Below are 13421 nucleotides of genomic sequence, written 5' to 3'. Positions count from 1 at the left end.
AAAAGAACTAACAAATCTGTCCTGGAGGAAGTGCAGCCGGAATGCTCCTTGGAAGCAAGAATGGCCAGACTCTGTTTCACCTACTTTGCTCATGTTATCAGAAGGGACCATGCCCTGGAGGATGTCATGCTTGGTAAGGTAGAGGGCTAACGAAAGAGGGAAAGGCCCCCAACGAGATGGATTGACACAGTGGCTGCAGCGATGGGCTCAAGCATAGCAAGGATTGCAGAGCTAGCACAGGACCAGGCGGTGTTTCATTCTGTTGTGCATAGGGTCTTTATGAGTCGGAAATGACTCGATGGCACCCAACACCACAACATGTTGATTGTACATTGGTCTACTGAGCTTCATGTTAGCAATAGATACCTGCTCTTAATTGATTACATTTCCATTTTTTGAACCTGTGTGACATAGAAGAACTCTCACCTCCACCCCTCCCTTCCACCTGCCTTTCCCATCCTCACTCCACCCCCAGGCTGATTATAGCCCAGCCCAAGTAAAGTGTGGATTCTGGCAGCTTCAGCACCTTCAGAAAAATTTTCCAAGTCCAGAGATACAGTGCTTGTTGCCTTAGCATGTGCCTACTCTGCACTGGCAGGAGACTGCAATGATGCCCAGCCATGGAAGAATTCCTTGAACTTGCAGTTAGTCTGCTGTCATTTAATTCCTTCCCCTAGTACCCACCACTCACCATTACTAGAGATTAGATGGTTTAGTGAGCTGAGGTCGAACTGGACTACAGGTATGCATTACTTAACAGCTCTGGTGGCTTGATGCCTAAGGCATTTGACTGCTAACCAGAATGCTAGCATTTGAAACCCACCAGCCACTCCTCAGTAGGAAGACTGGGCAATCTACTTCCATGGTGATACCACCTCAGAAAACCAAGGAGGGGTCACTATGAGTCGGATCTGATTCAATGGCAGTGAATTTGGTTTGGCTTTTTGGATGCATTACTTAACGTCCACAATTAGATTCATTCTGTGAAACAGGACATTATGTAATTTGGACACTGTGCAAACACCATTATTATATATAGAAGATAGGCTCATAGGATGGTCCCTTACTTGCCTCACCATCAAGGCAGCTGTGCCAAGGGACTGCATGAAAATTTTGGCTCCACCACCACTAGTCCTTTGTGGTCACTCGTCTCCATGAACTGTGCCTGCGGCCTCCTGGCCACTATTGGCAGCTCTGTTCCCTTCCTTCCTCCCATCCTGCCTTCCAAGCTCCCCTAGTGGGCTTTAAACTTTTCTAGCCCTGTCCATCCATCCTCTCCTCCTTCCTTGGCCACCTTTCCTGTTCCTGCTATGGCTGCAGTCAAAGCCCAGTGGCCACCAAGGTGAGAGGAGTTGGGGCCTCACGCCCAGGCATAATGAGCAGGGCACCCAGCTGAATGGGGCAGCCTTGGGGGGCATCCCCCTTGGCAGTGCCAGAGGTGAACACGGTGGGACAGGTGTCTGTGGGTGGCTACCAGAAGTCCCTCACCCTGCCACCCCTGGCAGACACAGGGTCAGAGAGCTGGTGAGAGACAGGTCAGATCTCCATACTCAGAGAACTATTTCTACTATGTCCCATTCTCCCATCAGGATTTCTGAACTCTGTTATGACCATATGGGACCACAGAAGTATGACTTGCCAAACAGACATTAATCTATGCACACCTGTACTTAAGACTACACATACCATATTGCTGTCAACTCCGATTTAAAGCGACCCTGTAGAACACAGAAGAACTGTTCCATAGGATTTCTGAGATTGTAATCTTTACAGAAGCAGATTGCCTCATGTTTCTCCCAGAGTGGCTGATGGGTTTGTACCACTGACCTTTAGGTTAGCAGCCAAGCACTTTACCACTGCTCCACCAGGGCTCCTTACTACTTAGACTGTTGTTGTTATATGCTGTCGAGTCTGACCTGACTCATAGCGACCCCTCCTTGGGTTTCCAAGGTGGTATCACTATGGAAGTAGATTGCCCAACCTTCCTTCCGAGGAGTGGCTGGTGGGTTTGAACTGCCAGCCTTCTGTTTAGCAGTCAAGTGCCTTAGGCACTATGCTACCAGAGCTCCTACTCCTTAGACTTGTTGTTGTTGTTGTGTTGTTATGTGCCATCGAGTCAACCCCGACTCATAGCGACCCCTCCTTGGGTTTCCGAGGCAGTATCACTACGGAAGTAGGATTGCCCAACCTTCCTTCCGAGGAGTGGCTGGTGGGTTTGAACCGCCAGCCTTCTGGTTAGCAGTTAAGTGCTTTAGCCACTATGCTACCAGAGCTCCCAACTAGGAAGTTAAAATCCTAACAAGATTCTAAGTGAGCTGGCGGAAGGCACTAATGAGCATGATTAGTTTCCTTTACAGAAATATATCACAAAAACACCGAAAATTGAGGTACAATGAAACATCTTATAGCACTGAATTCCGATGAAATATTAGGCTAAAAATGTTTATAAGTGGAGCTTCCTTAAAGCAGAAAGCAGGTCAGTTTTTCAAATCTCTGTGATTTTAAGTATTTTCTAAATGAAAGGAAATAGTGAATGGGGATAGCATACAGTTTTGTTGGGGTAAGACATCTAGTAATCAATTCAAATTGTGCTCAGGGATCTGAAAGTTCAGTGTTGAATGAGTAATTAAGAGGAAAATAGTGGGGAGGAGCACACTTTAACAAAAACCTTGTTTGACTGAACCAAACCCACTGTAATTGAATTGATTCTGACTCACAGTATCCCGTAAGACAGAACAGAATTGCCCTACAGGGCTTCCAAGGCTGTAAATCTTTAAAGACAGCGAATGCCCATCTTTCTTCTGCAGAGTGGTGGTGGGTTTGAACAGCTACCTTTTGGTTAGCAATTGAATGCTTAATCACACCACCAGAGCTCCTAAACCCTGTTTGGCCAGATGGAATTCAGTTCTCAGCAAAAACAACTGCCATGTTGAAGGTTCTGAGGTAGTAGGAAGGGAGCAGGACCTTCATAGTGTGGCTAGAGCCAAGTGAAGCGAGGAAAGCTGGATAGACCACAGCCTGATCCGGCAGAGATTTACAGGCCACATCAAGTTGTTCAGTTTTGTGTACGTGTCTGCTTTTAAGTATGGGAAGCTTATGTATTTAAAATAGGGAAATGAAAGATGTTTTTTGTTTTGAAGTTTTTCTGAATACCACCACAAGAGTAGATTAGGGAAAGGGGTGGGGTGCAATAAATAGTGGATGCAGTTTGGCCCAGGGCAGTTATGGAACAGGTGAGGAACGGCAGCAGCTTAAACTGAGTGATGATGAAGACCCAATGAAAATTTTAAAAATTGAAAAAATGGTACCAACCAGGATTCAGTGACTGATGAGGGGCTTAAGGGGGAGAGAAAACCCAAGGCTTGGAAATTTTTTATTTGAACATGTAAGAAGAGTATGATGGTGATATGAATTAAGATACAAAATTCTGCCGTCGAGTCAGATTCAACTCATAGAGACCTCTCCTTGGGTTTCTGAGGTACTATCACTCTGATAGTAGATTGCCCCATTTTCCTTCCAAGGAGTGGCTGGTGGGTTTGAACTGTCAGCAGTCAAATGCCTTAGGCACTACGCTACCAGAGCTCCCTGAATTAAGAAAGGTTTTCATTTAATGTTTAACTAAGAACACAATGTAAAATCAGGATGTAGAAAATAGCACTCTTGCATTTTAATATTAAGAAAAATCATATTGTAGATACAAAGCAATTTCATAATTTGAGAGTATATTCCTCAGTCAGCTAGTCTTCCCACAATCTCTCAATATCTGAGTTTAATTAAAAAACTGCCTACATCAATTTCAGATTCTTTTAATTTTAAGGCAGCTTCCTACTACCTGAAGATAAACACAAACTCTAAACAGAGCTTGGTCTTTGGCCTTTGGATCTTTGTGTATCTTTTCCTTTGGGCAGTTGTGTAGCAGCTCAACTCCTAGTTAAACTTTTTATGACCAAATTATCTTCTGCTTTTAATTTTCTGTCAATAACATGTTTTCAGTAAAAAAAGGCATTCAGAAATCAAGGGGAAAAAATATTTGAGGTTAATATGGATTTTGATACAATTATGTGGGACACATATGTCCCAAGGAGGACTCTGGGGTAGGACCAGTGGGGTGAAGCCCATTTCTTCAGATTCAGGATTAGACAAGTCCCCACCAGGCAGCAGCACATACTACAACCTGAGAATGAAAATGTTAGTGGGCAATATATGTCTCACAGGTTATGAAAGTCTTAATACCTACTTGCCTTCTGGACAACCATCAATTCCCGAGATCAGGCCCCCATTAGAAAAGACCTTGGCCTCTTATAGCAAACTATACTTTCTCTCCAGAGAACCTATAGTTTGTAATGTTAAAGCTACAGGAGTACTGTCTTACTCAATAATCTGCAAGCTTGTGGAAGGTATGTGTCTACTTGGCTGGACCTGGTTTTGAATGCCTGGGTAACTAGATGTAGTTATTCCCCATGATGAAACTGGTAATCAAATCCACATAGAATCTACTGGAGCAGGTGAGTAGCTGCCTTAGGGATGTGGTCTGCTTCCAGAATAGAAAAAGAGAAGCCTTGAGAAAGGTCTCTCAGCTTTTTGTTAATACTTGGAACCTGCATTTAGCCGTGTCTTCATCTCAGTGGCCTGCCATGTTGTCTGCTGATCTAGGGATTATTAATGGACATGAATTAGTGGCCTGCCAAATCGCTTGATAATCCTGGGACCATGCCATTTTACTTATCAACCTTGGGTTTGTCAGCCTCAGCAGCCAGCAGCTGCCTGAGCTAAGAGATGCCTTCAGCTTTGGTGGGCCGGGATCAAGAGGCAGAGCTGAAGCCCAAGGTCAAGGGGCTTTCACCCAGTCCCTAGAGTGGCACGTGACCAAAACAAAGCCCCATGAGGGCAGAAGTGTGTCTGCTCTGCTCTATCACTGACTCCCTGAAAGCCTAGTATAGAACCTGCCACACAGCAGACATTCCAGTATCTGTTGAATACTGTACAAATATGGTAGCAGGCAAACTGAAGGCTGAATTTAATTTGAGCTCACCTGTTCACTGGTGATCTTGCCTCACTGTTAACATAGAACGATTTTATCATCTCTAAAACATAAACATAGTTGTATAAAAGAACTACCAATGTAAAAGAAGTGTAACAAAGGGTTTTTTTTCTAGTAAGCTAAATGTTAAATAACTGCATTTTGCTTGACACAGAAAGCAAGTAAGATACTACTCATACTCGGACTAAGGAACTAAAACAGTCATTAAAACTGTGAGGGTAAATGTAGATCATCTGAAATTCAGTATTTATGACACAACTATATCCTTAGCTATTTTCAAGGTTTTAGCTCCATAACTTTTTTTTTTTTTTTAAATCAATTCTTACATAGAAAAATGTCTGAATTCTTGTTTTAAAGTGTTGCTGTTTTATTTTTTTCTTTAGTTGAATACACATTTGTTTTACTGGCAGTCCAGATAAACAAGTATATAAAGGAAATGTTTAAATTTTTCTTTTGGCAGATGTCAACATAAACTGTGCAGATTAAAATGCCCCAATTTAACCTGAAGAAAGTTTTGAATCCATACAAATTTGCCTTTAAGAAGAAAAATAAAGACTGTCCAAAGGGATTCCTCTAGCTTATAACACATTTTCAGAATAACTCTCAGAAAAACAAAAAATTCAAAAATACTCATTGACTACTTTAAAAATATGTCAATACCATATGGCTTTATGAAATAACTTCTAAAATTTACATTTTTTATTTAAAAAGGAGCCCAAGTTTTAAATAAATTGCTAGCAATATCATTTTCTTCACTTAAAAGTGCATATCTCTGAAGGTGGGACTTAACATAACTTTCAAACAAATAAAATGCTTTCATACAAATTTTTAACACAAAAAAACACTTAAAATTATTTTAATGGAAAAAAGAGTTTTCATCAAGAGTCATCTTTAAATAGACCACAGTAGATGACATTGTTCCTTTCATTATTTCCTTCTTTTCAGACAATCAGAATTCTCAATGAGATGCTTTGGCAGTTTTAAGACATAACATGGTCTCTACTAAGAGATATTGACATTAATGATGTCCGTGGAGATGGCAATTGCCTTGATGGCTCAGTGTGAACAGATACATTACTGGGGTGGGTCTCCAAGTCAGAAGCAAATGTGCTCTCTTCTCTTACATCAAGATTTTGTTCAGTTGAAGTTGCCTGGGGTAGAATATTACTCACAGTTTTGTTGGCATCATCCAGGTTGTTAGTGAGTGTGGTAATATCACACTCCTTGTCCAGGATACCAAATTCATCTTCTATTGTAACTACATCTTTAGTTTCAAACGGGTCCAACGAAGGAGGCAAAAACTCATTTTGTACAGAGTGTGGAGGACCACTATTGTCATATTCTGGATCTACCTTAACTTCAGAATCCTTATCACTATCACTGTCGATGGTAATTACAACTGGGGAACGCGAAGCATTGTCTCCGTGGTGTTTCTTATGCTTCTTCTTGTGTTTCTTCTTTTTCTTTTTATGATGTCTAGTTGTATCAGTAGCTTTCCCTTCATAAACTATCTCTACACTTAGGCTCCGGGTCCTCCTTTTTCTCTTCTTGTGTTTTGTCTCTCTGTCTGATGATCGACTGTCTGAAAAGCTGTCACTCTCATTCTTATAGTTTCCATCTAATTTTGATGAAGATTTTTGGTAATGACTGTCTTTTACTTTAGAAGCAAATTCACGGGATGGTTGAGCCACTTCATTAGTACCCTCTAAATGCCGTGTTTTATATTTTCGTTTCCCTCCAGGCTTTTCACTTCTTACTCGATCAGGCCCTGCTGAAGCAGTCCTTGATCTATTACTAGACAGGCTCCTTGATCTGTGCCTTTCATAGTAATAATATTTCCTTTCACTGTGATTATTCTTTTTTCTACCATTTGTCCTTTCAGAAAAGGACTGAATTCTAAATTCTGGACTTGAAGATTGTCTAGAATAATGAGCTCTGGACAGAGTCCTCCTCCTATAAGATGACTCATAACCATCTCTGTCCTTGTTTCTACTATAGTAAGTATATTCCCACTTGTATCTGCTTCCATAATTATTTCTCAAATAATAACGATCTCTGTTTCTGCTCCGTGACCGTCTTTTGCCATGATCACTGCTATGAGACCTTGATCTGCTTGTGCTTTCACTACTTAGGGACAGAGTTTGGCTTCTTCTTGACCAACTGCTATCTCTAGTTCTTGATCTCTTTTTGTCTCGTCTACCTCTAGGTCTGCTACTCTCTCTGCTTCTGGATTGTTTGCTTTTCATTCTTTTCTTACCATGATGCTTTCTACGATTCTTCTGATCATGCCCACTCCTGTTCTGGGAACATGAATCTGAACTTCTTGATCTTCCCCTCTTTCTGTGTCTATGGTTATGTGGAGAATAAACTCTGTCTCCTCTCACAGATGAACTCAGGTCTCTGGGAGATGATGATGTGGATCGTTTCTCTTCCTTCTTTGATTTGATTCTTGTACCAGAATCACAATGACCTTTATTTATGCGCTCAGCCTTCCCAAGGACAGAGTGTGGAGATGAACATCTACTAACATCACTATCACCAGAACTGTAAGACTGCTCTTGTTCTTGTGTCTTCACTGTCTCCATTTTCTCATAAGAGCCTAACTCCTCAGAATCAGAGGATAGTTCAACAAGTTCTGGGGTCCTCTCAGCTAGTGGTTTAACAAATCCAACAATGACACAATTATCTGAAGAAGAATCGCTGTCATTATTTAGATCTTCATTGGTTTGTGCTCCTTGTATCTGAGATGTGGTTCCTCCTGTTACAAGTTCTTCATCTGAACTGTCAGAAGTATTTAAAAGGGACGACATGGCAGCGTGTACCTGCTCTGAACTTGAATAAGACGGCCCTGGAGTTTCATCATCCCATGGTGCTTGACTAACAGTGGCTACATTAATATCCAGCTCTTGGGTCTCAGTCTCATCTGGAGATATTGTTATGACTGAAGAATCAGAATGGCTGCCTTCTTCATATGACGGTGCAGGGCAATCATAATTAGCATGCTGATCAAAAGCTGCCATGTTAAAAGGAGATCTAGCAAAACTGATAAATTCATGTATAAAATGCTCAGTCCGGTTAAGTAAAAATGGTCTTAAATCAGACACAAATGCCTGACTTTCCAAGTCATAGCGAGTAACATTACTCATGATGATGTGCTGGACAATATTCACTAACGATCCATGCGCTCCAAAAAGAACTGTAAGTTCACGTTTTAACCAGGGAACTAATCTGTGAAGGCAAGCTGGATTTCTACGGAAAAATTCTGCTGAAATATCCCTGTAGCGGCCACCATCTTCAATATTTCTAACACGGGCACCAGCACGATACAGAGTTCGTCTAAAATTAATAATATCCTGCTCTTGAATCTTCCGCAAAGATCTTTCATCTGCAGTAGTTGGCCTCCTTATTGCAATCTGTCTCATAAGTTGAGGAATTTCACCATCTCTAGGTCTTGTTGAGATGCCTAACCCTTCAAATAGCACTCCACTATCTGGTGGAGTTGTTGTTCTTCTATTCATGGTAGTACTAGGTGAATAAACAGAAGTATTTCGGTCCCTTGTCATAGTTGTACGGTAGCGAAAATGTCGAGCATCAGGGGTGGCAAAATTGTATGAAGGCCTTAGGACATATTCCTTGAAGTCATCTTCTGCCCTCACAGAATGGAAAATAGAATCAAAAGGCTGTTTACATAGTGGACATTCAGCTTTGTTTTTTGACCACTCCTGTACACAGCGAAAACAGAACTTATGTAGGCAGCGATCTAAGTAAGACACATTATCAAATCTATCCAAGCATATAGGACACTTAGAATCAGGAGATGCATCAGCTGGTACTGTCTGTTGCAATTTGCTAGTGCCAGCTTTAGGTGAAAAGTTGTCCATTTTAAATTCCTTAGCAGCTGATGCCATTATCTGTAAAAGGGAAAGAAACGTATCAGTAACCTGATAAAAGAAGAATGATTATATTGTGATATAGACCCTGCCTCACAAGGTATATGAAGATATAAAAAACCCTTAGAAAATGTGTTGAAGACATTTTAAATTCTCAAATACTCTACTAGTCTTTGAAAAATATTTTGAGAAATATTTAAAATATACAAAAAAGTACAAAAGAAAATATACCAAGCACCCATGTACACAGCACTCAGATTTAACTAACATTTTTCATGTTTATTCCAGATTTTTCACAAAAAATTAAATATAAGAGATTTGGTTAATGTCCCACTATACTGTCATTCTCTCCTACCACACTCTAGAAAACAAAACAAACAAAAAGAAAAAACCACAACAGTCCTGTTGGTGTTATCCCTATTTATTGGTGTTATTCCTATTTCTGGTTTTATACAATTCACATACATGTCCCCAACAATATAGACTTTCTTTTATTTGTGATAAATACTGGATATATAGAAGCAGTGGTTAAAGCATTACACTGTTACCAAAAGGTTGGTGGTTCGAACCCACCAGCTGTTCCACAGGAGAAAGATGTGGCAGTCTGCTTCTGTAAAGATTTATAGCCTTGGAAACCCTATGGAGCAGTTCCACTGTCCTATAGGGTTGCTGTGAGTTGGAACTGACTCGATGGCAGTGGGTTGTGGGGTGTGCTTTTTAAAAAAGCTTTTAAAAACTTTAATGAGATTATCATTTATATACCAGAAAGTTCATCTGTTTAATGCTGTGGTTTCAGTGAAAGGTTTTTTTTTTTTTTTTTTCCATGAAAAGAAGGACCTTTCAGTTAAGATTAAATAAATAGTTGATTAGGTAAGAATAAATGAAAACAAATTCAAGAGTAGTGCCTGGCTTACAGTAACTGCTATTACTACTGCATTACTGTAACCAGCTCATCACTAATTCCTTTAAGCATCCCTAAGCAGCCTTCTTTATAGCTTTTTATTAATCAACAAGTCAAACCACAAAACATCTTGAAATTATGCTCTCAGTCACCTTCCCCATTATTTTTTCTGACAAAGATCACAAGGATCTTATAATTTATCAGTTCCCTTTAAATGTATTACTTTATATTGCCTATTAACTTACAAAGTGAATTTGCCAGAGCAGAAATCTAATACACATGACATTTTAGTTTTGAAGAGTCCCCGGTGGTGCAACAGTTAAGCACTCGACTGACAGTTTGGTAGTTCAAACCCACCCAGAAGCACCACAACAGACAGACCTGGCTATCTGCTTCAAAAGGTCCCTATACAGCAGTTCTACTCTGCACACATAGGGTTGCCACAAAGTGGAATAAACTCAATGGCAAATAACAACTTACAAAAATCCTGTATAGTATACATTTTGTATATATTAAACATTATCTTCTTCTGTTATATTTCCCTAGGCCTCCTACTCCCTCCCTTTCTATACCTCCTCTACCACAGGAAGTTTCATCATTGGGCAACTGCTACCAAGTCAGTCACATAAGAGAACTGTCATTTTCTAAACAGTGTATATTTGGTCTTAACAAAATTATGTCAAAAACATAAACCCACACACACACAAAAAAAATCTATGATTGTGAAAAGTAAGTCTATCATCATAGATTTCAAATTAAATTTGCCTATCTAGGGCATCTTTGCTTTCTCAGACCTATAATTTAATAGGGAATCAATAAATGCTGGACACATTTTCTTCAGGGATTAGAATATTTCTAGTCTTCTAATTTCTAAGGCTGAAAATGCAAAAATCACCATAGTCTTAAATATTTACCAGGTTTGGAAAACCAGCTGCTGCTGAGTTGATTCTGACTCATGGCTACCCCATGGGCTTCAAGAGCAGAACTGTATCCTGTAAGGTTCAACAGCTGTGATCTTTGGGAAGTAGATCACCAGAATCATAAACATATTAATAATAACCAAGTTTGTTAATATGGCATAGTGCCTAAGGCATCTGACTGCTAACCAGAAAGCTGGCAGTTCAAATCCACCAGCCACTCCTCAGAAGGTTGGACAATCACCTCTGCAGTGATACCGCCTCGGAAACCCAAGGAGGGGTCGCTATGAGTCAAATCTGACTCAATGGCAGTGAATTTGGTTTGCTTTTTTTGGTTTAAATACTGAAACTTTGATAGTGTTTAAATTTATCAGCATTACTCCCTACTTTCTATTATATTTTTTACCTTCCAACTCAGTAAAAGTATAAATACATATATACATATTATTTTTTACATACATATTTATGAATATAAATATATACACACTTACATATACTTAGATATATAATCAATGCCCATGATAGCAAAAGCAATAGTCAAGAAATCAAACAACTTATTGCACTGGACAAATCTGCTGCAAAAAATCTCTTTAAAGTGTTGAAAAGCAAAGATGTTACTTTGAGGACTAAAGTGCACCTGACCCAAGCATAGTATTTTCAATTGGCTCATATGCATGCAAAAAACTGAATAATGAATAAGGAAGACTGAAGACGAATTGATGCTTTTGAATTATGGTGTTAGTGCAGAATACTGAATATACCATGGTCTGCCAGAAGAACAAACAAATCTGTCTTGGAAGAAGTACAACCTTAGAAACAAAGATGGCAAAACTTCATCCCACATTTTTGGATATGTTATCGGGGGGCCCTGTCCCTAGAGAAGGACATCACTCTTGGCAAAGTAGAAGGTCAGCAATAAAGAGGAAGACCCTCAACAAAATGGACTGATTCAGTGGCTATAACAATGGATTCAAACATATCAACAATTGTGAGGATGGGGGCAGGACCAGTCAGTGTTTCATCCTGTCACACACAGTGTTGCAATGTGTTGGAACTGACTTGATGGCACCTGACAACAATACATAGATACGTTTAGGATCAGAGAGAGTATGAATATATTGGAAGGAAGAGGTAGAGAAGAATGAGGAAGGAACTGGATAGATTATCAGAAGGCCTGAACTGAAGACCAGGCTTCACCTAAACTAGCCCTGTAAACCACAGGAATTGTAAGACTTTAATTTTTAAGTATTCTACTAAACACCCACTGCCTTTGAGTCGGATCCGTCTCATAACGACCCCTCCTTGGGTTTCCGAGGCGGTATCACTGCGGAAATAGACTGACCAACCTTCCTTCCAAGGAGTGGCTGGTGGATTTGAACCTCCAGCCTTCTGGTTGGCAGTCAAATGCCTTCGGCACTATGCCACCAGAGCTCCTAAGTATTCTACTAAGTCATGGAAATTAGAAATATCAACAAAATTCAACTGCAAATTTAAAATTGTATCCATAAAACAAGACTTGTGAATTTTAAGTTATTACATTTTATCTTAATATCTTTCTTTGGACTATAGAATTTTAGTGTTTACTAAACATCTCAGTTCACAGAAGGTATTGAAGGAAATGATTAAGCAGTAAACTCAAAGTTTATATAAAACAAAATATTAACTAACTATAGGTTTTTTAAAAATGGATTATTAGTCCGCCCTTGTTTTATAAGTCTATTAATCACTTTAGCTTACGGCTAAAGAATTACTGGTAATGTACATAAACTCAGGGGGGAAAAAAAAACCCTCACTGCCACCGATTCAATTTCCGGAAGCAAACTGCCCCATCTTTCTTCTGCAGAGAGGCTGTTGGGTTTAAACCACCGACTTTTGATTAGCAGCCAAATGCCTTAAGTACTACACCACTAGAGCTCCTTGGTAATGTCCAAGGTAGGTAAAAAAGAATGTAAGTAAAAAAAAGAAGAAAACTAAATTAGACTTCTGTCTTATTACAAAGAAATCTTTAGCTATAAAGAATGGTAACTGTCAGAAATGTAAAATAATGGCAATGCATATAAGATCATCAAATTGATGTTGTCTGTTCAAAAACATCACTAAATACTAAAATCAAAATGCCTGTTAAAATATAAATGAAGTAGTCACCACGACCCAGAAATTCCACTCTATCTACTCAAGAGAAATGAAAACTATGTCCACATAAAAACTTGTACATGCATATTCATAGAAGCATTATTCATAACAGCCCAAAAAATGACAATTCAAATTTCTATTAACTGATGAATGGATAAATGAATGTGAATCCATACAATGGAATATTATTTGACGATAAAAAGGAATTTACAATTACAGATTTATTTTAGGTTAAGTAATTTGCTCAATTAGTGAGGGACTAAATCAGGATTTAAGTCCAGGTCTGTGTGATTAACTGAAAAGTTAGAGGTTTGAATCCACCCAGGGGCACTTCAAAAGAAAGTACCAACACATACAACATGGACGGATCTTGTTATTATGCTAAATGGAGGAAAAAAAAAAAAAACCACAAAGGACCATACAAGTATGATCCCATGTATAATACAGGTCCACAATAATCAAATCTATATTTTAGATTATTAGATAGATTATTAGAAAGGCTACAGAAAGTAGATTAATGGCTGTCTAAGGCAAGGGCC

The 13421-nt window shown here is 39.4% G+C and overlaps 1 protein-coding gene across 1 annotated transcript in view; it reads right to left on the bottom strand.

Annotated features, from left to right (window-relative positions):
• Positions 1-6021: 6021 nt before the first annotated feature.
• The window catches only part of TOPORS (TOP1 binding arginine/serine rich protein, E3 ubiquitin ligase), an 11729-nt gene continuing 4329 nt past the window's right edge, over positions 6022-13421 (bottom strand). Inside the window, exon 3 of the mRNA XM_042782289.1 lies at positions 6022-8952. Coding sequence (XP_042638223.1) covers positions 6022-8952 — 2931 coding nt within the window. The remainder of the gene's footprint in view (positions 8953-13421) is intronic.

This window comes from Orycteropus afer, unplaced genomic scaffold, assembly GCF_000298275.1.
Source record: "Orycteropus afer afer isolate SDZICR_OR568_19922 unplaced genomic scaffold, OryAfe1.0 scaffold00285, whole genome shotgun sequence".
Classification (NCBI taxonomy): Eukaryota; Metazoa; Chordata; class Mammalia; order Tubulidentata; family Orycteropodidae; genus Orycteropus; species Orycteropus afer.
The sequence above is the reverse complement of the archived record's forward strand: the minus strand, read 5'-3'. Positions and strand labels throughout refer to the sequence as shown.